Raw genomic sequence first — 27,642 nt, 5'->3', positions numbered from 1 at the left:
AGAGAGGACTGGAAGGGGTTAAAAACCTGGAAACCGCAGTCTGGGGCTCAGGCCACCCACTTGGCTTGGTGAATTATGGCCTGCTGATGAGGACCCCTATGGACATATCCCTGTGGGGCAAAGCGAGTAAGTTTGGAAATTCTTATTTATGTGGGGCCCAGATTAGTGTTTTAAATAAACAGCAAGGCAAGAGGTTAGGAATGAAATCAACAAGGAAAGCTATAAATATAGTGGTGATAACTGATGTAGTGGGAAAATTCCCCATAGCTCAAAATCAACTCTAGCTACCGGAGAGAAGAGGATGACAGCTGTGGGAGTGGCTGTTAGTCCTCACAAAGTGAATATATTAGGATTTGACATGCTAGCAGGCAAGCAATGGTGTTACCCAATGGAAGGGTGTGGAGTTTTGGATGCAGACAGGCAGAAGCCACTAATGTGGGGCTTTTGCAGACTGCCCCTGCACTACCACAATCTATAACAACCTGTGTCTCTCAATATCCACTGCAAACTGCTGCCAACCAGGGCATCTCTGAAGTAATCAGTCACTAATCGGACTATGCACTCCCCTTATAACTATCCAGTCTGGTGACTGTGTAAGGCCAATGGTGTTTAAAATTTAATTACAAGAAACTGAATAGTAATACTCCACCACTGACTGCTGCTGTCCCCAGCATAACCTCTGTAGTGACAGCAGTACATGGGCACCCTAGATATTATGTTTTTATGGCTTCTCTAAGGGGAGGAAGATAAACCTGAGTTTGCTTTCACTTGGGAGGGGATGCAATACACTTTTAACTGACTCCTGCAAGGGTATAAACATTCCCCCACAATTACCCACAATGTTTTAGCCAAGTCCCTCCATACTGTAGAGGTGCCAGCAGGGGTCCACATATACCAATATATAGATTATATCCTAATTGGTGCAGACAATACAGAACAAGTGGGGCAACAGGCTGGAGCCATCTGGACTCTAGTGAATAAAAATGGGCTAAATGTTCCACCTTCCAAATGCCAAGGTTCCAGACAAGACGTTAAATTCTTAGGGGCTTGGTGGCTGGCAAGAGCTGTTGCAGTACCTGATGATACTGAGCATCAATAAGGGACAAACCCTGGGCAATAAAACAGAATTGAACAATTGCTAGGTTCTCTGACACCTGGCAAACAGGAAAAGCTCACCGATCACAGAAATACAATGATCTAGTGGAAATTCACTTTGACTTGTGTCTTGGCAGAGTTGCTCATGCTCCTCCTGACAACAGGCAGATTGGAAATGCTGTTAGAGTGCAGGGGCAGGGTCCCAGTTGCCAGCAGCTCTAGCTGCTGAAACAAGGGGTCTGCTTGGGAACAAACCTGCCTGCCACTAAATCAGAATAGCTCCAGTAAGCTTAGGGTTTGCTGGTTATTTCTAAGAACCTCCCAAAATCCCCTGCTGATAAACAGAATTCAACCTTTTGGATGACATGTTCCAGGTTTTCCAAAGGTAAGTTTTAAATCAACGTGGGGTGTGTTTCTGTTTCAAATTGCATTTTGTGACTAGTTCCATTTTCAAAGGTAAAATCAACATTTTGATGCCAATGGCGAATCCTACTTCTACTTGAAACCTCTCTGAGAAATTAGGAGAACATAATCATCCACTGGAAGTTTTCCAGAGCTGTAGAAGAAATTGAAGCAAAACCATGCTGGCATTTGTTATCTGTGTGTTACCCAAGTTGGACTTGGAGACATGCATTGAGATGCTGTTTTTTTCTCCAGTAACCTTTTCTCTTTAGCAAGCTGCCCAGTGATAACGGCCTGCTGCCTCTGCCGGGGTAAGCACACCACCAAAACCGTGTGCAGGACCATCAGTTTCGACTGCAACAGCCGGTGCACCAACAGCTCCCCTGATGGTGTTGATGTAGACACCAAATCTGCCCAGCTTCCTCAGCAGGCTCTGAAAAAACACTCCTGTAACACACCATGTGTCAGAGGGGTTCTGGAATATACAGGCTCTGAAAATTGCCGGCTCTCTCTGCCACCCTGCTCCCCATACAGAGGAGAGAGGGCAGTAACCCTGATCTCCTTGGAAGGGCATTAGGGAACACAAAACACTGTTATTCCCTCATTAGGTTGTGCAGTGTGAGCAATGCTCTGTCCTGCTCAGTCTTTGCACAAGGTCAGTGTCATCATTTTCAAAGCAGAGACAAGCTGGACTTACACAGATAGATGCAGTGAGGTTTCCAAGGTCCCCAGGTAACTAATTTTCAAACCAGATGTGGACAAGTAAACCCAATCTCATTGCAAGTCTAGGGAAAACAGGCTGCTAAACCACCTAGGGCTGGATACTCAAAGGTATTTGTGTCCAATTTCCTATTATTTTAAAAGGCCTACATACCTTTGTAATCTGTCAATATGCTTGACCATGTCAGCCCTGCCTCTGGCCTTAAGCTACCTGCAAAGCAGAATTAGAGATAAGGTTGTGTTTGCAACCTTAGTGTAGGACTCTTGAAGACTTACTCTGGCTCTGCAAACTCAGGATGTGCCCTTTGAATGCCAGAGCAGGAATTCTCTTGGGCTCTTTGCATCACTTTGGGTCAAATTTTCACTTCTAGCTAGGCCTGGGTGATGGGAGCTGCATCCATCAGCAGAGACACAACTCTCTGTTACCAGGGGCTTGCTCTGCCTGCTGATTGCTGGAGACAACAACCCAGAGGTGTCTTAATGTGAAATGTCCCAGCTTTTCCTGACTGCAGGGAGAAGGGCTAGTTGGGAAAACTGCCCAGAGACAAACGCTGTGCCTTTGGGTGTGAGAAACTTGATGTGTCATCTTACTGTAATTCCCTGAGGGAGGAAGAAAGAGCACTGGCAGAAGATAAATGGCCTCTAAAGTAGCAGAAGAAAGCTAAAAGTGTTTTCCAGCTTTCTTAGTCTGTAAAGAGTCTTCATACTGTCTTGTTGAATATGGATGGAAAATAAGTGGTAGGCAGTATATATTTTAGTTAAAACCCAGTCCAGTTGAACCACACTGTTTTGATGATGCGGGGGTTAGGGGGGAATAGAGGAAAATTAAGGGAATTGCCTTATGTTTCAGTAAGTTAGCTTCCTTCCTGGCACACCTGGAACACAGAAGACCTTTTGAATACCTAAGTATTCCCTGCTGTTAAGTATTGTTATCATATTCACAGCCTTCACAGTGTCAGAGTAGTATTGTCTGCCAGCCTATTTTGGAAAAATGAAGACTCTAGTCTCTTAACTTTTCTAACACAGCCTGTATGGTTATTGTCTGAAATTACTGCACTGAAATTACATACCAGGAAGGAGCAAAGGCAGACATCTCTTTAGTAGTTAGTGACAGTGTTGGTCACTGTTCAACAGTTCAGATAGGTAAAAACCCTTTTGTATTCCTGTCAGTTAGTTTCTAAGGGGAGGTAGTTGTTTGTTGCCTTTTAAAAAACGTTTATTACAGAGTTTTGAAATCAGATGGAAAACCTTTTCCAGCAATATCTGTAGGAGACAGCAGATATATACGAGTGCGTATCTTCATGCATGATACTTAAGTAGCAAATGGATTCTGTGTAATCTAAAATTTCAGTTACTTTCCCCTTCCCCTCAGTGTTTTCTGTTTTAGAGGGAACACTCTGCTCCTGTACACTTTCCCAAATCTTCTGGAAAACCCTGTATTTGAATTTACTAGCAAGTGTTTGTGGTGGAACTGCTTTGAACTGCACGTTGGCATTGTGCCTGTCAAGGTTTGTATATAGATGGGTTTAAGCCTAAGAAGGATTGGATTTACAGATGCAATTTGGACAGAAGGACCAGGATGTGTTAGAGACATGTCTCAGTTTCAGGGGCGAATGAAGCAGGTGCTGTGGGATTACTGCAGGAGAGAAGCTGTGCCAAGGCAGACTTGCATCCAGACATTGGTGGTGTCCAAGCTGACTTGTATTCTACCAGCATCTTGAGTCCTCTGCTTAACTGCTAATAATACTACAAACCTGAAAGGGTGGTGGAAGAGAAATTTGTCTGATAGAGCCAATGTCAGCTGGCTCCAAGATGGACTTGCCACTTTCCAAAGCTGAGCCCATCTCTGGGATAAAGAGTTTCAGAACTGGGGAGTGGGAAGGAAAACTGCGCTCCGGCACAACTACAGCTGGAGAGAGGAGTGAGAACATCTGAGAGGCACAGCTCTGCACACACCAAGGTCAGTGCAGAAGGATGGGAGGAGGTGCTCCAGGTACTGGAGCAGAGACTCCCCTGCAGCTTGTGGTGCAATGATGGTGAGGCAGGCTCTGCCCCTGCAGCTCATGGAGGTCCATGGTGGAGCAGATATCCATGTGCAGCCTGGGGAGGACCCACACCAGAGCAGAGGGATGCCCAAAGGAGGCTGTGACACTGTGGGACGCCTGTGCTGGAGCAGGCTTCTGGCAGGACCTGTGGTCCTATGGAGAGGAGCCCAGATGGAGCAGGTTTGCTGCAGATCTGTGACCTGCACTGGAGCAGTTTCTTCCTGAAGGACTGCACCCCACGGAAGGGACCCACAATGGGACAGTTCATGAAGAACTGCAGCCCATGGGAAGGACCCATGTCGGAGAAGTTGGTGGAGGACTGTCTCCTATGGGAGGGACCCCATGCTGGAGCAGGGAGAGTGTGAAGAATCCTCCCCTGAGGAGGAAGGAGTGGCAGGGACAACATGTGATTAACTGACCACAACACAAATTCCCTGTTCAGGTGTGAAGTAGAGCCTAGGAAGAAGGGAGGAATGGGGGGAAGGTATTTTTAAGATTTGGATTTATTTCTCATTATCCTGTTCTGATTTGTTTTGTAAGAAATTAATTTCCCCAAGTCAAGTCTGTTTTGCTCGTGATGGTAACTGGTGAGTGATCTCTCCCTGTCCTTATCTGGACGCACGAGCTTTCCTTCTTATTTTCTCCCCTCCCTGTCCAGCTGAGGAAGGGGAGTGGTAGGGTGGCTTTGGTAAGTACCGGGCTTCTAGCCAAGGTCAACCCATACAGATATTTGTAGGTAGGTAAAAGCTGCATCTTAGCCATCCTGTATTTTAAGTACGTATAAAGCTGATACATGCAGCTATTTCCCATACCTCTTTTCCCTTCTCCACAATTAAGATTTAGGCTAAGGTTCTTTAAACATCCAAAGGAATATTTTCATTTATTCAGGATTGCTTTATCTACCTGGGGACTTTGTATGCTTTTTCAACTATTATTTCCTGTGGAGGAAAAAAAGAAAGGCTTTGTCTTTGTAGTGCCTGCGGCTTCCAGGGTGATTTAAAAATAACAGCAAAAGGAGGAGGAATCCAGAACGTCTATTGCTTTTCGATCAGCCCATCCTTCTTCCTCTCTAGCAGAAAAGGTTTTTAATGGTGGTATAGTAGGAAAAGACACTGAAGCAGTTTCCATTAGCAAACAGAACACATATTTTCTTCCTAAATGTTAATCAGAAGAATGTTGCCTGCACTATGAATCAAGAGTTTGAGAGCAGATTTTTTAATGGCTAGAGTGCTCCTATGTAAAGTGTACACTCCACCAGTAAAACGTGCTCTCACAGAATGGGTGAGGGTACTATCGGTGTCTTTCTTGCCTCCGCATACACATACAGTTTTGCTTGTAGGAGTGCAGCGGCTTGATATGAACGGTCAGGTTACTTTAGGTATATGTATGAAGTGAACAAGGGCAGAAAAAATTGATCTTTGTTTTGCAAGTTGTGGCAGCTAGTGCTGAGACCTCATTCAAGTGTATTCTGACATTTCTACATCTATAACACTGCAAGTTATCTCTTATTCACTTAGAATAAAATAACTTTATGCTATAACTTTTATGTGTGTCTGTCTTGTCCCTTTAATAAGGCCAAATCTAGCTGGTGTTGCTGATATGACTGTATTAGCAAAATCTGCAATAGAGCTGCAATTTTCTCAGCAAAAAACTCTTCCACTGTTAACTTTCACAGCTTTGTAAATGAAATATGAAGTCTCCTTCTGTTGGTATAAAAATGTCAGTTAGGATTGTGGTTCTTTGAAGTACTGTATCATGAAGGATTTGTATCACAGACCTGGTCTTTTAAATCAAGTGTTTAGCTTGAATATGTAAGATGGGCACTGCTGAAAACCAGACTAGATTGAAGGGAACAGTTGCTTTTTTGCTTTGAAGTTATAGTTAGGATGGAATTAACAACTACATTTTCAGGAAAGAAGTCTGTTGTACAGGATTGTTTGAATTTGCACATCAGATTGAGGAATTTAGTGTAGGGCAGAAACAAGGAAAGCCCTTCTGCATTTTGAGGAGCATACCTTGTATTTAGAAAAAAAAAACCTGGAAAATAGTCCTGTGATTTTCCTATCCCCAAATCAAACTTCTCTGTGGCTTACTATAAAAAATAGCTATGTGAGTTTCCTTACCCATTTTATAAATTGGTATGGTAATACTTAAACTTCCACTTATGTATGTTTTTTCATTGATGCTTAAATTCCGACACACTTAGTAGTGTGAAATGATAGTTCACTCTGGTTCCATGAGTCCTCCTTCTGGTTGGACTACGGGATGCTGATGATGCCTGAGTCTAAGAGGAAAGATCTAATTTTGTGCTATTTTAGTAACACCAGCTTTTATCCATCACAACTCATCAATACCTCTGGCTGGACACATAGTAAATAATGGTCACGACCTCAGGAGCAGCTAGAAAAGAACAGAACAGATCTAAACTGACATTTGGAAACTTGAAGCATATTTTGAAACTTGCTCAGGATTTTGATAGTTTTTGACAAGTTCTAATAAATTGATAGATGAACTGGGATGTGTACTAGAATGCAACCTTTTACCTGAGGAAACTGTCTATTTCCTCTGCTAATTTTGCAGTGATGCTTTTTATAGTTCACAAGAGAAGGCAGATCTTGAATAGCACATAAAGCAACTTGCTTCTGGAAAAGGTCTTGTTTAGAAAAAAAAAAAAAAAAAAGGAAGACAACTTTATAAAAATAGATTTTTATTATTATAATAATTTAAAAGAAGATTTTTTTTCCCCACTATTTTTGGACAAACAATATTGCCAGAGGAATTATCAGTAGTAGATCTAGAGACACAAGAATTATCATGGCTGTGTTTCCTATTGCTGGTGTTAGGTCTGCTTCATTTATCCACATTTTTACAAGCTATCTTAAAATGACAGCAAAAGTGTGCTTTAGTGTCTGAAAGACATAATTTCTCAGTGGAGCTTCCTAAGATGAAATGTTGAGGAATAATTCTTCAATCTATTTTTGCTTTGAAAAAGTGAATCCTTACTTAAAGTTCACAAGCACCATCCAAGCAGAGGGAAGATAGTGAATCATGCAGGTGGCAGAGGTCAGAGCCAGAGACACTGCTGTTCATCAGCTTGGACATTTTCTGGATTCTAAGTTATCAATGACAACACTTAAAAATATTCCCTGAATGGAGAAACACTTCAGTTTGAGTGGACCCAATCTTGGAAGTACTTGTACATTCTTCTTGTCACAACAATTCCAGTAAGTAAAACACCCATTTGAATAAATGCAAGATCAGTCCATTTAACTGCAGACTGTCCCTGCTTCAATCAAAATAAATTAGTTTTGTCATTAATCACAATCAGAAAACTTGTAGAATACTGTAACATTCACTACATTAAAGAAAGAGCTGCAAAACCACTGCATATTCTTAGGAATTTCTGGAACCCATAACATAGCTTCATTTCTTATATTTGAAGCAGTAACTTAACAAAAATGTGTCTGAGCAAGTCTAACATGAATTGTTGCATATCTCTTGAATACAGGGAGTCTTTAGATTCAAAGAGCATCTCTTAATTTTTTGCAACTGATGTTTGCATTCATCTGTTTTAAACAAAAATAAAAGTTTGCAGCATATCTGTAATATCAAACAACAGCTAAAGCTTTGAATTTCTGAAATGAAGTAAATCAATCCACCTGGGAATGCAATAAAGTACTTTTTCTGGAACCCAACTTTTGAGGCTATAATAAAGTCCTATTAATTATACCACAATATAAAAATCATTATGGGTCCTAACCATACACTGGGGTTTCATATGGCCTACTGGGAGTTCCCAAGTCCCAAGAAAGTTCAATGAAATTTAGGTGGCCAGCTCCAGTTTATTTAATCCTTCATCCCTTGATACTTCAGGATACCTTTTAGAGAGCAGCATTTGAGTATGCTTTGAGACACCTTCACAGAGCCTGATTTTTCACAGGGAATGTACTTAATACTCAAAATCAGAGCTCTCCATATGACTCAGACGGAGTTCTCAGAGCTTAGGGCTTCATGAATCTTTTTTTTCAACTCCTACCCTTAATTAATTTCACAGTATGAAATACGAAACATCATCATTGTGCTTACATGATGGCATTAAGCCTATTAAGTACAATTCAGTAATTTCTAAAACTGTTTCAACTATTGCAAAGCATAGATCACCTCCAAATAAAATATTCTAAATTGTAAGACATACTGAAGTTTCTTGTGTGCATCCTCCCTGTAATCTTAAAATACAAAAGCCAAAATAGTGCAAGCTTGGGAGGGAAGAGTCTTTCAGTTCACTCTTCCAAGCGGATGCTCCCTTTCAAAGTTTTATTTTCTTCATCTAAATAAAGGAAAAGTTCTCCTTAAAAAAAAGATACACCATTAATAAAATTAATTACAATCTTTTTGTTTGCTATGGAAATAGCAAGATTTAAGTGCATTAAGAGATGTACAATTAAGCAAAATCATGCGTTATCTATTGTCACTGCTCATTGGATTGTAATAGTTCAGAGTTTCACAAACCAGTTTCTGGATGTCCATCTCAGAGAAAGCAAAAGGTTTCTCTATCATATGATTTAATCCAGCACAAATTTCAGGTTTTCATCTCTGTGATCCACTGCACTCACCTTCTGAGCAAGGCTGAGAACTTTCTTTACATCCTTTGGAAAATAATATGAAGATTTGGGACACTAAAGAAAATGAAACTGGGTTCATTAATGTAACAAAAGCTATTGTTTGCATCGACTGCCCTAGCTTTTGTCATCCTTTCTCTGCTGACACGTTATTTCCCATCACATCTAAGTAAAGTTTTTGAATCATTTCTTCCTCATGCCCCACGCTTCAACTGCAGGAAGTAGAAATTTACACAAAGGTCTTAGAACAATTTAGAACAACACCCTTGATCAGCAAACACACACCCCTCTTCCTCCTTAATTTTAGAAGTCAGTAATAAGCAATTATGCAGCAGTACAGAAAATACCTGACAGGAGTTTACCTTCAATCACACTATCTGCTGCAGGCATAGTCACTTTTTTCGTATCCTTTTTGCAATGCTTAGCACAAGAAGGTCCTCATCACAAGAGGACCTAGGCGCTGCTGTACTGAAATAAACTGTGATGAGCACTCAGTTATCGATGGTAACAGCACTGAGATGTTGTTCTATGATTAGTTGTTGTTATATCACTATTCAATCTAATTCAAGTGTAGGGCACCGGCCTGACCCAAGGATTGCTGCAGTTGGTGACCCTAATGAACTTGACATTCGGATCCTTCCTTGGGATTTTTTGTTTTCTATGGTCATTGAGGATGCGATGTGAACTATATTAATTTGTTAAAACAGCCTTGACCATTTTGAAGATACTTTAGCAAAATACAGGGCTTTTGATTCTGAATTCTGTAAACAGTGAATCAGCTCATGGATACATTCTTTGCTGTTCAATCTAATGTCAGACACTTTCGGGATAATGATTTTCTTATTTTTCTGGCAGAGAACTTTCGATGAATCTTAAGTCCTAGCTTATTCACTAGACATTATGATCCCTGTATCTGACCTAAGGAATCAGATAGGCAGTATATATTCACTGAAAGGCACTGCTTGACTTTTTTTTTAATCTTAATAAATTTCCCAAGTCTGATAACACATGTGTCAATTCACTACTTGCTATAAAGCAAGCACTTAGTGTGGAGACATACATGGAATTTCAAACCTGAGGCACTTCCTTATTGTTGAAACTGCTTCCTACCATATGAAGTAGTAGTGTAGTTTAAAAAAATATATATAAATTTTGTCTCACAGTACCTTTTTCTTGTGCCCTCTCTTTCCCTGCCCCCTTTCCCATATTTAACTAAATATACTTTCTGCCCCGGGACCAGCCACTGGTACACTACATTTCATATGTTTTAAGTTGAAATGTTTCATACAAAAATAAAACCCATTTTCTTTTCCAACTCCAATAATTTCCACTGAGAAAAAAGTTCATTACAAAAGTGGCTGAGGATAAAAACAGACAATCAAAAAGCATGAAATTTAAGAAGTGTCTGTGTTCATTGATCTAGTGGTTCAGGAACAATTAAGGCAGAACTACAGCATCCCTGAAGTCTGAATTTGTCCTTTTTCAAGGTTAATTCTCCTCATCTTGAATATTATTTGCTAAATATCATGGAAGAAAAACATAATTTTAGCTGTGATTTGTACTTGCAGGTTTACTCTTGACGTAGGATGCTTTGACAAAAGAGAAAATTATGGGGTAATAGAAAAGCAACTTCTTCGAGATGTTAATCAGAATCAGTCTTCCTGTGAAGTGTTTCCTCCTTCAGGTCTTGACAAGGTGATGGCTTTTAGAGGATGGAGGTTCTCAATATCACCTGTGTGCTGTACCAGCTACTATGGCTTCTGTCAATCATTTGTGGGTTTGTCTTGCTTGCTGCAAACCATGATAGATGATTATTCTGTCTACTTCAGGGAAACTGGCTCACTGGGCCTTTCTGTTCCTAAGCATATGTCATCTTTCCAAGATAATTAGATGGTACATACCCTTTCTGACCTTTTGCTTCTGCTAGCCACCATTCTTTGTTGCCACTCAGGTCAGAAAACTGAAGTATCCTAACCTTCTGGTACTCTTGAAGACTGAGTTCCTGATCATTTCTTGCTTGAAATGCATAAACAGCATAGAAGGTCTGAAAAAGGAAAGCCACAAAAACCAAAATCTGAATTCACAAATGTAGCCACATCTTACTTTGTCGCTGTGTATTAGTATGAATTCTGTATGCAGAAAATGTGTAATAATGTATACAAACCAGTACAGAACTATGTGGTCTGCAGTTGCTAGACATGCTACAATGAACAGGGCCAAAATCAAAAGTAAAATTGAAGGATCTGGGGAATTCTGCATGGGGAGGAACAAATCAAGTTCTGAGACCTCGTCACATTACTACACTAGTAAGCTTGTCAGCTCACACCAGGTGCCTGTTTCTGTCACACCAAGCAGCCTTGGAACTGGATGGAGAAATTTCCAGCAAGGTTTTGTCAGGGCGAACCACCTTTCCTAAAGCTCCTGTACTCAAATGTGGCACCCGTCTATAACTTCTGTGCCTCGCTGATCAGCATTTCCACAGCTTTCCTATCAATAGTAAGTGAAAAAAAAAAAAAACCCAGCTGAGCTATCTTGCAGGTACTTGCTCCATAGGAGAACCTTGAGGTGTTGGACATGAGGTGGGGTGTGTATTCTGTAAGCAAGGACTGCAATTCATAGTTTAACTGATTATCTTTTCCTACCCTGTAGCTATTTAAGAAAGGCAAAGAACAGAGGATAATTAATTCCCATGTCATACTAACAGATTAGTGCCAGTTTTTCTGGTGTAAAGGAAAACATTTAAATTATAAGTCTAGATTTGAAATAGGAACAAGAAGACAGGCACAGTGTGTACCACACATACATGCTGATCATCCGTATCCTGAAAAGCATCGGTCCCTGTGCCATTAATTGTGGGATTGTTCCAGAATTGAAGAGATGAAGTGCTGTCACTCTTCTCGTGCCCCAGACTTCTTGTACTGCTGTCAGTAGAGGGCCGTGAAGAGACAAAGAGGCTGATATTATCAAAATCATCATCACCAAGGCTGGTTTCTGCCATGTCCTTCTGCATTTTGGCTGGATTGTAAGGCCTCAGGAAGGAGGAATACACATACCCTTTAAGAACTAGACACCAGAATGAAAAGAGAGAAAATAAGCAAACAGCAAGACACTGCTAAAAGCATTTCAAAACCAACCATTTTATGCAGCTGTCAGTGTGACAGAGGCAAACAGATGGGGCCAGAATGAAAAAAATCGATATCCCAAAGGGAAGCTGTTATTGGGATATTTGTGCAAAGAACTTACTTCCTGTGTCAACAAGCCATCTGCTCATACTTCCGAAGGGGTCCTTTTGCTCCACAACAGCCACCAGTTCTCCTTCATGTAAATCAATATCAAATTCCTGTGTGGCATTGCACTTGCGCTTAGCTTGGTATAGCACTTCTGTGCTGTATGTAGACAGCAGCTTGGACCTGTGGCCTTCTGTTTGACGCAGGGATTCGAGCTTAAAATCAAATAAAGTTATTCACTGGAAACAATGCTGAGGCCATTTCTAGAGCAATACAGGTGCATAAAAACCAGCGTATGTTGCATGCAGCAACTGACTCTACATTTTTAAATACAAATCAAGGAGTTACTTACACACCTATATGTAACCAAGTCTCCTTTGCATATGTAGCAATGACCTGTGGAACTGCTATATTAATAGGTGAGCAATAAGGGGCAGATTTTAAAGAAACATAGGAATTGCACTAATTAAAGACCTCTTAGTCTGCCCTGTGCTCTCAAAGAGCTGGTGTTCTGTATGTGAACTGTCACTTGCTTCATTGTTTTCCTGTGGCAATGATCTTGTAATATATATAAAATATACCTATCAAATATCTGTGTAATAACACCAAAAAAAGCATAATACAAAAATCAGCTGAGATGTGTTAAGGTCACATAACAACTTGCATGGTAAGGCATGAGACAATAAAAATAGTAGTATTCAAACAGTCTGATTTTTGTGTGAAATTACCTCGCTAAATAAGGGCAAGGTGCTATTAACTGCTGGTACCATATTCACTCAGGTTTTGGTCACAGGGTAGGGAGAGAAGTGCTGCACATCAGTGTGATCTTAATGCACCATGGGAGCAAAAGCACCTGTGCCTTACTGATGATAAAAGGAATCCTACAGCTTCCTCAGCTTCTCCCAAAAACTCAAACTGCACCTGAGTTTTTATTTTACTGCAAACTAGACTCCTAAAAGCTCTGGAAGTGTCTGGTGAGACTGGGAACCAGGGGGACACAGATTTCCTAGTGAATTTCTGAACCTTCTGCTATGGGGGTGTATGTGTGTGCATATGTGTGTAAACACCTCTATACATAACCACAGCTGAGAATGAGGAAAAAGTGTTCTGAATTAGAAGACTAAGAAGCACTGTAAGAGTATTTAATAAAAGAAATAATCAAAGTTTACACATAGAATGTTAGATTTAACATGTACTTGAAGACCTAAGGGCAATCAGAGATAATTTCAAGTGGGTTTTCAAGGTAGTAACATGAAAACAGAGTGAAAGATCTTCAGAAGTTACTGGTCAATAGAACAGCTTCATTCCAACAAGCTGATTCAGAGTCCCAGTAAAATCACCAAGCCCAGACCTCTAGGTGGCATAAAGATGGATTTGTTTCAAAAGTGACCAAAAGAGGATGCATCATGCACAGTATGGTACTTACTGGAGAAGGGACAACTTTCTTTTTTTCCAAGCTCAATTTTCTCTCAATAAAAGTGGCACTACTGTTTTCTTTTACAAAATTCAGCTTGTGAACCTCTTCCATCAATTGATTCTGCACTTCACAGATGCTTGTGGAAGACAGCTGCAAACACAAAGGTGGGTTAGATCTCACAAACAAAATGGTAAGGAGATTTGAGAGAGCAGGTTTGGTTTAATGGGCTGAACCCTAGGAGCCAGGATATCTGACAAGTTACTTCTATTTTCTGCAGAGACCATGGCATGCTAGGTACAAGATGGAAAATAAAAAAAGGTCATTATCGGATTTAAAAGACATCCTAATTTAAGTTAAATCATTAAAAAATATTCTAAACAGCGATGAAAATGAACAGCCTTGCTCTTATGCTACTGAGCCACCTGCTTTCAGATGCAAATGTGCATCTCAGCAGCTCTCAGGAGTGGCCAATATGTTGTAAGGCTTGGAGTAGCTTACATCACAGCTGTGTGTTTGTGCAACTGGAAGCTGTCACCAGGTTAAAAATTGTGTGGAAAGCTGAAGCTCTGTCTGTGGCACTGTGTAAGTGCTTTTGGTCTGTGCTAACCATAAATGTATTTGCTGATGTAAACAGAAAAAAAAAAGAAAAATAAGGTAATTTTGTAGGCAGAGCCTCACAGAAAACAATGCTCAAGACAACAGCTTTCAAAACCTTAAACAGTCAAATTACAGGGATGCAATTTCTTCATGCAGGAAAAACCTTCATTTTCCCATTAAACAGTGCAGCTCTATGTTTTGATCATGACCTTGCTTGCTTAATTTTTCAGCTGCTCCTGGCTGTAATGTGCTGTTCAAGGCTGATGGAAAGGAATACTCCAGAATTGTCTCACTACAATGTGTTTCCTGTATAGAGTCTTGCTCTGGTTCAGGTGAGTGGATCTGGATGTGCCGAAGGCATTGTTGCAGTTGCATTTCTCGGGGGGTTCAAGTCTTTTAGGCAAAAGTACAACAAAACTGAAACACTGTATGGCTTTCACAGAAATGAACAATAATTTCTCAATGTCATTCTTCAGCAAATTATCGTGATGATCTTAAAGGTCTTTTCCAACTTAGTTGATTCTATGATTCTCTGAGAGTGCCCAGAAAGAGTAGTGTGGGCTGGAAGAACAACTACTGCCCTTCTGTGTAGCTCACACAGGCATCTTTAATACCTTTGGCTACATAAGTGAAATGATTTGAACTTTTTAAAACTGTCAGCATAGACAAAGCTATTCCTTACTGCCTAGAGATTTCTGCAGTATATTGGCTTTAAAAGCAACTTGCTTTTCATAGAAATTATTTAATCAGATCTGCTAACTTGTTTGGCTTTTGCAGTCATCTGTGACTTTGAAGGTCTATCAGCATCAGGAATGTGTAGGTACTTCCTTAGAATTTCTCTTCCTGTGTTTTCTGGGCTACTTAGGGTAGATGCTAAGAATCAAAGACTAAACTGCTAGCCTTTGCCTCCTTTTTTGCCTTACTGTAATGTTCTTGTCATTACTATCACTGTAACAGCTGCAACAGCTGCATTTGGATCACTCTCATTCAGAAGTCCAGGCCTGACAAAACTTAAGCTCAGAACTTAACCTCTACTGAGCTTGCAAGGGAAAAAAAACCCCAAACCTATACTCAGCAGAACAAACAAAATCAGTGTAGTTTGCAGGCATGTGTCCTAAATAACTCTAGCCAAATCATACAGAAAGAAAAGAGACAAAGTGAGAGCTACACCTGTTTCTAAGGTACTTACTGGAACAGGCACCGCCACAGCAGAATTTGATTGAAATGCTGCAGACATAATATTCCTGAGGAGGGTGATGAAGCAATGCAGGCAGTTCAGCAGAATTTTTTTGGCTGCTCTGTTGAATACCTGAAGTTCTTCCACTAGCTGTGCATTTAGAGCCTCATAGTCTTTCTTTGCCAGGTCCAGCTCTTCTCCTGTTGACCTCTGAAGGTAGCTGTTATAGTCCAACAACTTGTCATAGCGCTTTTGGATGAGCTTCTGTGGGCCTGAAAACAAGGCTCGCAGTGTTGAGAGAGGAGTCAAAACAAGCTTGTCCAGGTGAGCCATCTGGAAAGGTAAAAAAACACACCTACTTATTACTTTATTCATACACTCCTTCAGGCCCATTAAAGGTTAAGCCTGATGGTAGCCTATCAAGCAACCCGTTAATTACTCTTCACAAAGCATTGCTGTTAGAAGCAGCTTCAAGCATCATCTATCATGACTTGGAATCTTCTTCGTAACACTGCAAAGGAGAGCTAACAGTTTCATAGCTTAAAATGTCTAGTAATAGTAGTGGTCCCTTGGAGTATGCACCCTGTGGTGTGGCCCTCATTGTGTTCCCATTGGGGAAAAACTGGGCAAGTATAAGTGAAATGGTGCAATAAAAGTGGGATTTCCGTAACTGGAAGGCCCATGCCAGTATGCAGTCTAGAGGCAATGGAGTCTTGTTAAATGGCAGTCATGTAGCAGCTTTTTTTTTTTTTTCCCTTTTTTTTTTTCCTGGAGACAGCTGTAACTCAATTCCTGTTTAAGCAAACACAAACAATCAGTTGATTTGATTAAATTATGTTATGCTTGTTGGTTTTATCTCTGGTAATCAACAAAATTAGACACCTGGTAAAAAAAAAAAATGAAGTCTCAGACTTTTCCATTAGTCTCTAATTGTCTCAAGGGATTAATATTGCATGAAATAAAATTTATTTTTGTAAGTCACTTGTTCAAATACGGCACAGACTTGTAGTGAGTAAAACTCATCATCATATTAAAGCTCTTCCACATTCTATGTGAATTAAGCTGTTGGGTTGAATGTGAGAATAAAAGAGCATCTGTCCCTCTACCCTCCATAACACAGCACTGTTGAGGACAGATACATTTTGGCACCACAAATGCTCTCCCAAGGCCAAGATGATGTATACTGGATAGAGAGTCCCTTTATTTCCACCTGAAAAACTGGACTGTGTTTAGCACATCTTTGATTGATGCATTAAGAAATCTGTTTTTCCACACCGATGATTTCTGGAAGAGAAGAAGCTATTGTGGATTTCTGTCCTAAACTTTTCACTAAAATATAATGAGAGAGGAAGGTATTCATTATTGACAAATGCACAAAGGGAAAAAAGGAATAATAACCTAAGCTCACTGCTGAGATCTCCATTGATAATAGCCTTTCAGGAAAACATGTGAAGAACACTGGGTGTGTTATTCAGTGAGAACATCTACTCATTCGCAATGCCAGGACAAAACTTCTTTTAAAAAACCCTTATACATAGGATAGAGAATCTTTGTGATCTTGTAAACTTAAAACACAGAAATAAATAGATAACAAGTAGAAATTAACATGGTTAATAGCATATGGAATTGCCTCTGCTTTTCTTTGATGTTTCTAAATATGGGGGCATCATCCATACTGGACACACTCACCACTGCAATGATAGAGGGCTACTATTCTGCACTTTATGCACTCATTCATTGTAAAGACATTGAAAATATCTTTCTGATCATTGTGATTACTTTTTCAGATTCTTTTCAAATGTGAAAACTTCAAAGGAAAGGAAATACATCTTATTTCCCTGTCATTATCTGGGAGAATGTGGCCTGTCAAAGATCCTTGGAATTCTTGGAAGGCTCTGTTTCCGGTATTTTGGAAAGGTCTGGATGGCTACTTTTTACTCTGAAAAGAACTAGGAAAGGGTAAGGAAACCTTCATCTCTGAATTTTTCCAGCTTGAGCAGCTGTCCCATATTGAAGAGACATTTTAGGGGACTTCAACCGCCCTGACATCTGTTGGAATGACGATACGGCCCAGCACAAGCAATCCAGGAGGTTCCTCAATTGTGTGGAAGACAACTTCCTTCTGCAAGTAATAGAGGAGCCGACAAGGAGAGGTGCCATGCTTGACCTTGTGCTCACCAACAGGGAAGGGCTGGTTGGGAATGTGATGCTCCAGGGAAGCCTTGGTTGCAGTGATCATGAGATGGTCAAGTGCAAGATCCTCAGGACAGTGAGAAGAGCGTGCAGCAAGCTCACTGCCCTGGACTTCAGAAGAGCAGCCTTTGACCTCTTCAGGAATCTGCTTAGTAAGGTTCCATGGGATACAGCCCTAGAAGATGGGGGCCCAAGACTCTTGGTTGATATTCAAGGATCACTTGCTACAAGCTCAGGAGTGTTGTGTCCCAACTAGAAGGAAGTGCAGCAGGAGGGCCAGGAGACCCCCTTGGATGGAGAAGGAGCTGCTGAGGAAACTTTGAAAGAAAAAAGAGGCTTATAAATGGTGGAAGCAAGGACAGGCAGCCTGGGAAGAATACAGGGATGCTGTCCATGAAGCTAGGGACCAGGTTAGGAAAGCTAAGGCCCAGTTAGAATTGACCTTGGCTGGGGATGTGAAAGATAACAGGAAGGGATTCTATAGTTACATTGCAAATAAAGGACAGTACGGACAACATGGGCCCTCTCTGGAAGCTATCAGGAGAACTGGCTACCCTGGATTTCGTAATGATTTCTTTGCCTCAGTCTTCACTGGGAAACACAAAAAGTCTTCACTGACCACACCACCCAGCTCTTGGAAGGCAGACGTGGGGACTGTGAGAATGAAGACCTTAGGCCTACTGTAGGAGAGGATCAGGTTTGAGATAATCTTAAGAACCTCAACGTACACAAGTCCATGGGACCTGATGAAATCCATCCATGAGTACTGAAGGAGCTGGCAAATAAAGTTGCTAAGCCACTGTCCATCATATTTGAAAACTCACGGCAGTCAGGTGAAGTTCCCAATGACTGGAAAAAGGGAAATATAACCCCCATTTTCAAGAATGGGAAAATGGATGACCCGGGAAATTACAGACCAGTCAGTCTCACCTCTGTGCCTGGCAAAATCTTGGAGCAGATTCTCCTGGAAGGCATGCTAAGGCACATGAAAAACAACAAGGTGCTTGGTGACAGCCAGCATGGCTTCCCTAAGGGCAAATCCTGCCTGACCAATTTGGTGGCCTTCTATGATGGGGCTACAGAACTTATGGACAAGGGTAGAGCAGTTGATGTCATCTACCTGGACTTGTGCAAAAGCGTTCGACACTGTCCTTCATGACATCCTTGTCTCTAAATTGGAGAGACGTCAATTTGATGGATGGACCACTCGGTGGATAAAGAACTGGCTGGATGGCCACACGCAAAGAGTTGTGGTCAATGGCTCAATGTCCAGCTGGAGACCAGTAACGAGTGGTGTCCCTCAGGGATCGGTGTTGGGACCGGTCTTGTTTAACGTCTTCGTCGCTGACATGGACAGTGGGATTGAGTGCGCCCTCAGCAAGTTTGCTAATGACACCAAGCTGTGTGGTTTGGTTGATACGCTGGAGGGAAGGAATGCCATCCAGAGGGACCTTGACACGCTTGTGAGGTGGGCTGATGCCAACCTCATGAAGTTTAACCATGCCAAGTGCAAGGTCCTACACCTGGGTCGGAGCAATCCCAGGCACAGCTACAGGCTGGGCAGAGAAGAGATTCAGAGCAGCCCTGCAGAGAAGGACTTGGGGGTGCTGGTCGATGAGAAAATGAACATGAGCCAGCAGTGTGCGCTTGCAGCCCAGAAAGCCAACCGTATCCTGGGCTGCATCAAAAGGAGTGTGACCAGCAGGTCGAAGGAGGTGATCCTGCCCCTTTACTCTGCTCTTGTGAGACCTCACTTGGAGTATTGTGTGCAGTTCTGGTGTCCTCAACATCAGAAGGCCATGGAACTGTTGGAACAAGTCCAGAGGAGGCCTACGAGGATGATCAGGGGACTGCAGCACCTCCGGTATGAAGACAGGCTGAGAAAATTGGGGCTGTTCAGACTGGAGAAGAGAAGGCTGCGTGGAGACCTCACAGCAGCCTTTCAGTATCTGAAGGGGGCTTATAAGGATGCTGAAGAGGGACTCTTCATTAAGGACTGTAGTGATAGCACAAGGGGTAACAGGTTAAAACTTAAACAGGGGAAGTTTAAACTGGATATAAGGAAGAAGTTTTTTACTGTGAGGGTGGTGAGGCACTGGAATGGGTTGCCCAGGGAAGCTGTGAATGCTCCATCCCTGGCAGTGTTCAAGGCCAGGTTGGACGAGGCCTTGGGTGACATGGTTTAGTGTGAGGTGTCCCTGCCCATGGCGGGGGGGTTCGAACTTCATGATCTTAAGGTCCTTTCCAGCCCTAACTATTCTATGACTCTATGTTAGTATAGCCAGGCATTAGAGTTCATTTGGACCTTGAAAGCAATGACTAGTGGAAAAACTATTACTTTTTTTTTTTAATTTTTATGTAATTCTTATGGGCTATATTCAGAATTTCCATGGTTTTCCTACATGAAAGATAGTAACCTACTTAAAAATGTAATAAAGCTGAGATTTGCACAGATCTCTGATTTCAGGAGCATGTTCATGAGCACAACAAAGATCACAAAAGTCAATCTAAAACTACAAATGTTGATAACAAAAGTAGCAAATTAAAGATCTGCTGCTCTTGTCTGAAGTTCAAGTGAAACATGCAAATTTAGCATAAAGATTTTCATTTAAACTCAGGAATTTAGCTTGGTAAGTTTTCTTCAAGGGAAAACCCAGTGCACTGAATTTTATCTTGTTTCTTATAGAAACTCAGCCAAAAAAATCACTCATCTTTTCCAAAGGATTCCTAAGGTTTTTTTGCTTTTTTCTGTCCTAGGCTTCCTTACCTAGACCTCCTGTTTTCTCATACATACAGATAGCTGGGTAATGCTGGACATTGCATAAACTTACCAGGTCTTTGCAGAGATTTGTACTGTTGTTCCTTGTTTTCAAACAGCTATTGACTTCATCATCTTTGTCTTGCAAGATTTCCTGAAGACCAGTTATATTCTGTGCAGCCAGATGTACAGAATCCTAATCAAGAAGGTGGCAGGAAGATGAAACTATTGTGATCTGTAATATTGATGCTGCAATAATACTGATGGAATCAGAAATATTTTCCACCTCTGGCACCCATGCAGCTGCTGTGCAGTGCCCAGCCATTGTGGAATTGTTTACTGTGATAACATTTTCCTGTGTTTTGTCTGTTTTCATGTAAACTATTTAAGAATCAAGTAGTTAATGTTCATTAGAAAAAAATATGCCCCAACCTCATAAATGTCCTGCTGGAATTTAGCTACTCCTCAGAAAGAAGCCAGGTCAAGACCATGCACCTTCAAAGGCCTCTTTTGCGGGACTAAGTAGGACTACAGTGGTGTATTTATTTCACTTACTCTGAATTTTAATCTTAATGGAGTATGCATCTGTTTGAATAAGGAACTGTTAACACTGTTCAAGGCAACAGCCTTTGTTGGCTAACCTCACTGGCCTTTCCCTGTTTGCTGAACCAAAACAACATGCATTTGCTATAAGCTCTGGTATCTGGCTATTGATCTTACCTACCTCTCAAGCAACCTGCATGTCCAGTTTGGGCACACTTACACTTTGAAGGACTTCCTGCTATCTACAGAGTTGGTAAGTTGTCCATGAGAGGGGAAGTGTTGCTAAATTACAAGCCAACCCACATTCTTGGAGAGGATAAAAGCAAAGACTTTTACTGGGCTTGAGCATTCTGTAGATCTAATGCTAGTCCTCAACACAACTTAGCAACAGGATAAAAGGAGTTCTCACAGGTGAAACTGGCATTTTAGGACATTTTAATTCATGTGGCTGCATCTCAGTTCTTCCATTTTTAATGAGAAGCAGTTGGTGCACCGCTGCAGCAGATGTGCATGACCGATATGAGAGCTTCACAGTGATTGAAAGCCGTAACTGTGCCATCAGACAGAGCCCTTTTTTCTGCACTGTACCCAGGGGTCTCTATAGAGCCTGTTTTTCTAAGAGGAAGAATGGAGAAGTTTGGGCTTCAAAACTTCTTTGCCACAGGCTCAGTAATGCAGCAGCAGCACAATACATTTAATTTAACATTGTGATGTAGGTATCCCTGCCTGTAATTTGGTGGTGCCTAACCAGTGTTAAACTGGTCATGGACATGGCTTGTGGCCACAGATTTCAAAAAGGCCTGTACCTACCTGTAAATGTTGTGAGAAGAGTGCAATGTTCTTCACACACAGTTTCACGGTCTTCTCTAAACTTCGAAACAACTTTTCTTCCTTATTAAAAGTTCGATCTTTCACCTAAAATAGATATTTGCACTGTTATTTTGGCAGCCCAAAAGAGTCTGGCTATTGAAAGAAACATCCAGAGCACTGCTGGAAAAACCCCAAACTCTTCGTGAACTCCTCCCTTTGAAAACAGAATGATCAGCCCCTAATTCTTCCAAGCTCCAGTTGTAATCCAAGAAAAGCCAAAGGCACAGGGCAACATGATTGAGAGTTTTATTTTTAAACCCTGTGGAAGCAGGGAGTTGCTTTATTAAAAGCACACTTACATTTACTAATAAAAGTCCTCATTTTCTGTATGTTATTACTCAATTTGAGGAAAGAACGGTGAAAATTGTTTCAGATGTTTTTGTCATGGCATTTCTTCTCTGGGTGCTTATGTGTGGGTGATGGGGAGATTTCCCCCCGGCACACTGTAGATGGAGCTGTTACCTCTAGAGCAACAAAACCTCAGCAGCTGAAAATGGGCTTGTACTACTTCTTTTATGCTAGCTGAAAAAACCCTGAAAATACGTTTATTTCTGCCTACCATTTATTTGGGGAATTTGAGAAATCTCAAGTCTTGTTTTCAGTGGTCTTGCTGTAAGGGTCACAGTATGTTTCAGAGATGTGAATTGGGAACTTTCTCAGTCTAATTAAGCAGGACAGAGGGCTGAACATTTAACAGATGTATCCTGATTCACAAATTATTCTCAAATGTTTTAAGCTTAATTAAAAACAAAACAAAACCCAAAACATAAAACAGAAGCTTCTCATGAAAAAGAAAGAAAGAAAAGTCACAGCTCCTCTTAACCAAATTTAATTCCCTGGTTTTCTCTGATTTTGTAGCCTTGCTGGTGTCCCATTCTGAATACAAAAATTCCCTCCGTACAAATAAATGAACAGAAAATATATATGTGGGCAGTTTGCATCAGAGAAAGGGGGAAAACTGATAACAAAACAGGAAAAACCAGCACGTCTTGTAAAGTCACATCTAGAAAGGCAAGTGACCTTGTATAATCATCCATCTCATGCAGTGAAGTGCACTGGATATTATTTTCAAGGTCAGTTGTAATTGATTTTCTTTGCGACTTAGATTTAAGCTTTCCTGAAAATGTTTATCCTGCTAGGTTTTGAATTACAACCTCGAAATTATGAACGAGCATTTTACTTTTGGCAACCAGGACCCATCAGGCTTATCACAGAGTTCATTGCCTCCGGTGTTTTTTGGTGGTTCCATGTCCTTACACACAAAGAGGCAAACCCCAGGGCCTTTCCTAATCAGAAGCATTGCTCATCTTCTTTGGTGGGTTCAGAACCTGAACGTTACAATGTAGAGCAAGGTGGACTGAATGAAGTCTCAGCACCAACAATAACTATTGCTAGTCTATCCTGTAAAGCACTGATCTCAGGCTGAGCTTCACAAAACTACCAGTCACTTCCTCTCTGCTGAAGATCAGAAGTCTGAGAAACTCTGAGTTAAAAAAGGAAAAGGTGGAGAACACATTACGTTATTTTCTATTTCAATCACAAAGATCTTTCCTGTCTTCTGTGACAATCAGAAAATGAGTTTATAAATGATGCAGAAAAAAAAGTAACACCACAAACGCGATTTCCAACACGTTTCTTAAAAAAAACAGTGCAAAAGCAGAACTGAAGCTGTCAATGCAAATTTGCAGTTGGATGAGTACCTGAGGTTCTCCCCCCGTCAGTATTTTCAGGTGGCTGGTGACCCTCTTGGATTTCTTGCTAATAGAGTGGATATTCAGTCGGGAAAACTTTTCTTTAAGGGTTTCATCATCATCGTTCCTCTTATACTTCAGCACTGCAGATAGAGAATTTCATGACACTAATAATCTGTATTTGCAGGTCTTCTCACAGAGATAGGCACACAAATATGAAACCATTTGAGAGCAGACACTTTGATGTCACTTGCTGTAATCTTGTGTGAAAACGCTTGAGATGATGAAAACCCTGTTATCAATGCTAGCCTTGGGAAGAGTGAAGTTAGGGCTTCGACATGGCAAATCTGTAAGATACTGCTATTACTGCATCTTAATTATTACCAGTGTTTGCAATTGTATTCTGGACAATGAACATGGATCTAACATGAATTGTTTAATCATTTTCATGCTTCTGAAGTTACCAGTCGGATAACATAGCTGGCTAAGGACAAGTAACATTAAGGCATCTGTTACATTCTTGAAATGCAGTGTACTACACAAGTTGGGTAGCACCAGCCAAAACTCTTGTAGTGATATGACTGGAGCTAAAACCTCTCTCATAATTGCCAGCCCAAACTTACAAAGACAAAAAAACTTGATGTTCCTTTTTCTTACCTAAGTCTTTCCTCCTTTTAAGTTCATTAATGTTCACATTTATGTTTCTCATAGCAGAAAGGGCATCTTGTAGCGCCTTGTGGTCAGGGTGAGAAGCAGGAGTAGAATTCAAGAGTTCATGGAGTAACAAGGGGTATTTCATCACCCGTTGCACTGGTTTGATCATCAGGGATCCCATGTCCATTAGATTTGGCTTTCCTCTACAATTTATTAAAAAAAAACCAAACTGACACATAATGGAAACTCCTTGAACACAAAAACGTTCCATTATTTCTGTCTAGTCATTGAAGCCACTGCTTTTTATATCCTTCAGCTGATCTTTCAACCACAGAAATTATCAAAACCAGAGCAGTGCTCTGCACCAAGTCATATTCATTACCACCTAAATTGAAAATAAGATACATTTATCGGGAACAGGGGCTGTTGTAAACAAAACCCTCCTCTTATCCCCTCAATAAGAAATACACACTGGGTCTGAGTTTGCTGTATTTTCAGCAACCTACCAGACTATTGCTTAGACATTACCTCTGAAACTGTCCCACTCAGTATGAGGGTGTGTGTGGCACAACTTACACTGAACAACACCCAGGAAGGGAGATGTAGGTGGAAGAACAAATAGCAGGAAGTTTGAGAAACATATCTGAGTGGGGTTGTTGCATCCTGGTCCCTCAGGGTTGAAATTGCAACATCTCCCTGCTGTGAGTAACTGGGATGCCCATTCACATCTTTATTGCAGCCTTTCATTACTTGAAAGGAGCCTATAAGAAATACAGGGAAAGATTTTTTAGCAGGTCCTGTTGTGATAGGATGAGCTGTAGTAGTTTTAAACTAAAAGAGGGGAGATTCAGGCTAGAGGTGAGAACATTTTTTATGAGTGTGGTGAAACATTGGTGCAGGTTGCCCACAGAGGTGGTGGATGCGCCATCCCTGGACACATTCAGACTGGATGTGGTTGTGGGCAACCTGATCTAGCTGAAGATGTTCCTGCTTATCACAGGGAGGTTGGACAAGATGTCCTCTGAGGGTCCCTTCCAACCCAAACTATTCTATGATTATATTATCTCTTGACTCACCACAGTGACTCTTAAGCTTTAGTGTCTTTTACCTGTGCTTTGGCTGCTGGTAGGTTATGTCTAATAATGCCTGGGCTTACAAAAGGTACCAGATCTAGCCTCAGGAAACACTGAACATACAGGATGTTCACCCAGGCTTGATCCAACCTGCTGGAAGCCACTTACACAAAGGCAAAGCAGGCAGCTGCCATAGGTGTCAGGAGGATAAGGGTAGGAAAGTTACAGCTTCCAGCACAGGCTCAGCTCTGCAGCTCCAGGCTCAAACCCTGCTTGACATGTTCATTGTCTATCCTCATAACCAGGCAATGCTTTAGCGCCAGTGCTGGCATGGACTACCTGTGACTCACAGACCTCCCTTGGCATGGAGCGTCAGCTGTTGGTAACAGCGTGAAGGGCAATAAAGCAGAGCAAGCTTTCCATTTGCAAGCCCAAAAGGGCTGCTTAGGAGGGGAAAAGGTTGTTTGGTGTTAACTATGCAAGAGTTAATGCTAGGAAAGAAGGATTTCTGCATGTGGAAAGACGGAATAACACAATGTAGTAGGAGAGTACAAAACCCATGGAACAGCCACTTGGTTTTGTGGACTGACATCTATTGTTTTGTGCAGTAGAAAGAGTAAGAGAAAGCAGAAAAAAAAAAGCTTCCATTTCCACTTTTATATGTATAAAAACTACAAGAGCCAATCCTTACTGCTGACGAATTAAATAACAATTTGAATGCCTTTGAGAAGAGACATCTGCATATTTAAACCATCTCTCTCGCACAGGCATTATCTGTAAAAAAGTTCTGCATGAAAAAAATTAACAGTAGATGCCTTTTAAGGCTTCTTGATGTCCTCAAACCTTCTCATCATTTCAATCCCCCTCATTTCCCCTGTATCCTATATTAAATAGAGAGCTATTTTCCCTTCTTTCAGCTTCTGGCAGCAATAATGAAAAAAAAAATCTTAAATTGTTATTGTTTTCTCTGAAAAGGCCCATGAATGCAAATCTATAAAAGCTGCCTCATGAATGGAAAAATCTTCAAGTGTCTTCTCTTTTTATAGTTGCACTTTGGACAGCTGCCCAAGTGATAAACAGCCCTCTGTTCGCATATCTGCATGACACAGTCTTGCAATATGGTTGGAGAGATAGTAGGTTTGTTATAAGATAATGACTCCCTAGGGCACTCAGTGCCAGAAAGTTCAGCTCATCTAATTCTCCCTAGCAAGATTAGCTGATGATAGCCACTGTCCCTGGACAGGCCCCATTTGCAATACCCCTCATTAGGACGCGCCCGGATGCAGGCAGGACATGGCCTTGCCATGCAGCAGAAACAGGTGAGCGAAACAGGTGAGTAACGGCTTGTGACTTCTATTGTGCAGAAAATTAAGTTGATAATTCATTTGTGATGCTCCTTCAGATGTCCCCCCATGTTACTGTGAATTTAGCAAGTATTCTAGGTCATACATTGCTGTACTAATCTCATTGTAAATTATTACTGTAGCTCTGCAGTACATGCAGCTGGCTTAGCTGCAGTGAGCTTCACAGCATATACCCTTCCTCCCTCCTCCCAACAAAACAAAATCACAAATGCAGAAAGATTCCTGCCTGTTTAAAACACACATGGTGGTGAGCTCTGCAAAGACAGGTGATTCAGGATTTAGTTTCATTTGCTGTCATTAAACACCAACTAGGTCCAGTGCAAACACAATAGCCAGCATGGTACAGCAAAGCTGAGGTTGGTGTCATATTCAGCTTGGCATTTTTGAAACAGTGTGCAGGCATCATAGGCTGCAGCACAACTTAAGTCTCAAGCTTCATGGTTTACTGTGCTTGAGTTCGTTTTAGTACCAAGACATGTAGGGCAAATAATTCACGGTGCTGTAAGACTCCCATGCAAACCCAGGGAATTCACTGAGGCTGCACAGTTGTTAAGCCAAGCAGAATTTAACCTATCTTGCTGCACTGTCTGATATTTATGTAATTGTTTTCTTGATCATGCTTGAGTGAAAAGCAATGTGGGAACAGCAACATCACAGACCATTTGGGGTGAGTTAACGCTGTATTTTACAGTTCGACATTAACCAGATTTTTGGGTTCAGTCCTGCCCAGGGGCTTCTGAGGCTCTGCAACTTCTAGGCTGAGTTGCAGATAGTGTTTCTGAGCACCCCGCCATCAGGAGGGAAGGCAAACATCACCACACCATTGGAGGCAGCCAAGCCAAAGGTGGGTACCACATTTAAACCTGTCTTATTGCATTCTGCACTGCTTCATAAAGGCCAGTTTAAACTCAGAGAGTGAGTTGTATCCTACACACCACTGGAAACTTTTTGAAGGAGAAAACTAGGCATTCATTATGCAAAGCAGAGCAGCCAGTTCTATATGCATTGCTGTCTCACATGGCCTTATTGTGACTGTGGATACTGTGTTCCTCTTGGAGCCCTGCTCCTTGGAACACAGGAGTATATAAGAGTGTCCCTTCTCAAAACAAAAGGAAGAAAAGCTATTTTCTGTCACAGACTAAACTTTGAAAACCCCTGATATAGAATTTCAACATGCAAATCCTTCAAAGTGTATTT

General features: G+C 41.3%; 1 protein-coding gene across 1 annotated transcript in view; it reads right to left on the bottom strand.

Annotated features, from left to right (window-relative positions):
* Window positions 1-10,034: 10,034 nt before the first annotated feature.
* Window positions 10,035-27,642, bottom strand: part of ARHGEF38 (Rho guanine nucleotide exchange factor 38) — a 39,450-nt gene continuing 21,842 nt past the window's right edge. Inside the window, exons 7-15 of the mRNA XM_061359420.1 lie at window positions 24,012-24,211; window positions 23,364-23,497; window positions 21,604-21,708; window positions 20,324-20,446; window positions 15,312-15,632; window positions 13,535-13,675; window positions 12,125-12,323; window positions 11,685-11,944; window positions 10,035-10,925 (exon numbers count right to left, since the gene is read on the bottom strand). Of these exons, the coding sequence (XP_061215404.1) occupies window positions 10,740-10,925; window positions 11,685-11,944; window positions 12,125-12,323; window positions 13,535-13,675; window positions 15,312-15,632; window positions 20,324-20,446; window positions 21,604-21,708; window positions 23,364-23,497; window positions 24,012-24,211 (1,669 nt within the window). The 3' untranslated portion in view covers window positions 10,035-10,739. The remainder of the gene's footprint in view (window positions 10,926-11,684; window positions 11,945-12,124; window positions 12,324-13,534; window positions 13,676-15,311; window positions 15,633-20,323; window positions 20,447-21,603; window positions 21,709-23,363; window positions 23,498-24,011; window positions 24,212-27,642) is intronic.

This window comes from Neopsephotus bourkii, unplaced genomic scaffold (genome assembly GCF_033783945.1).
Source record: "Neopsephotus bourkii isolate Nb327-2 ecotype Australia unplaced genomic scaffold, CSIRO-AGI_Nbou_v1 NB_977, whole genome shotgun sequence".
In the NCBI taxonomy this organism is placed as follows: Eukaryota; Metazoa; Chordata; class Aves; order Psittaciformes; family Psittacidae; genus Neopsephotus; species Neopsephotus bourkii.
The sequence above is the reverse complement of the archived record's forward strand: the minus strand, read 5'-3'. Positions and strand labels throughout refer to the sequence as shown.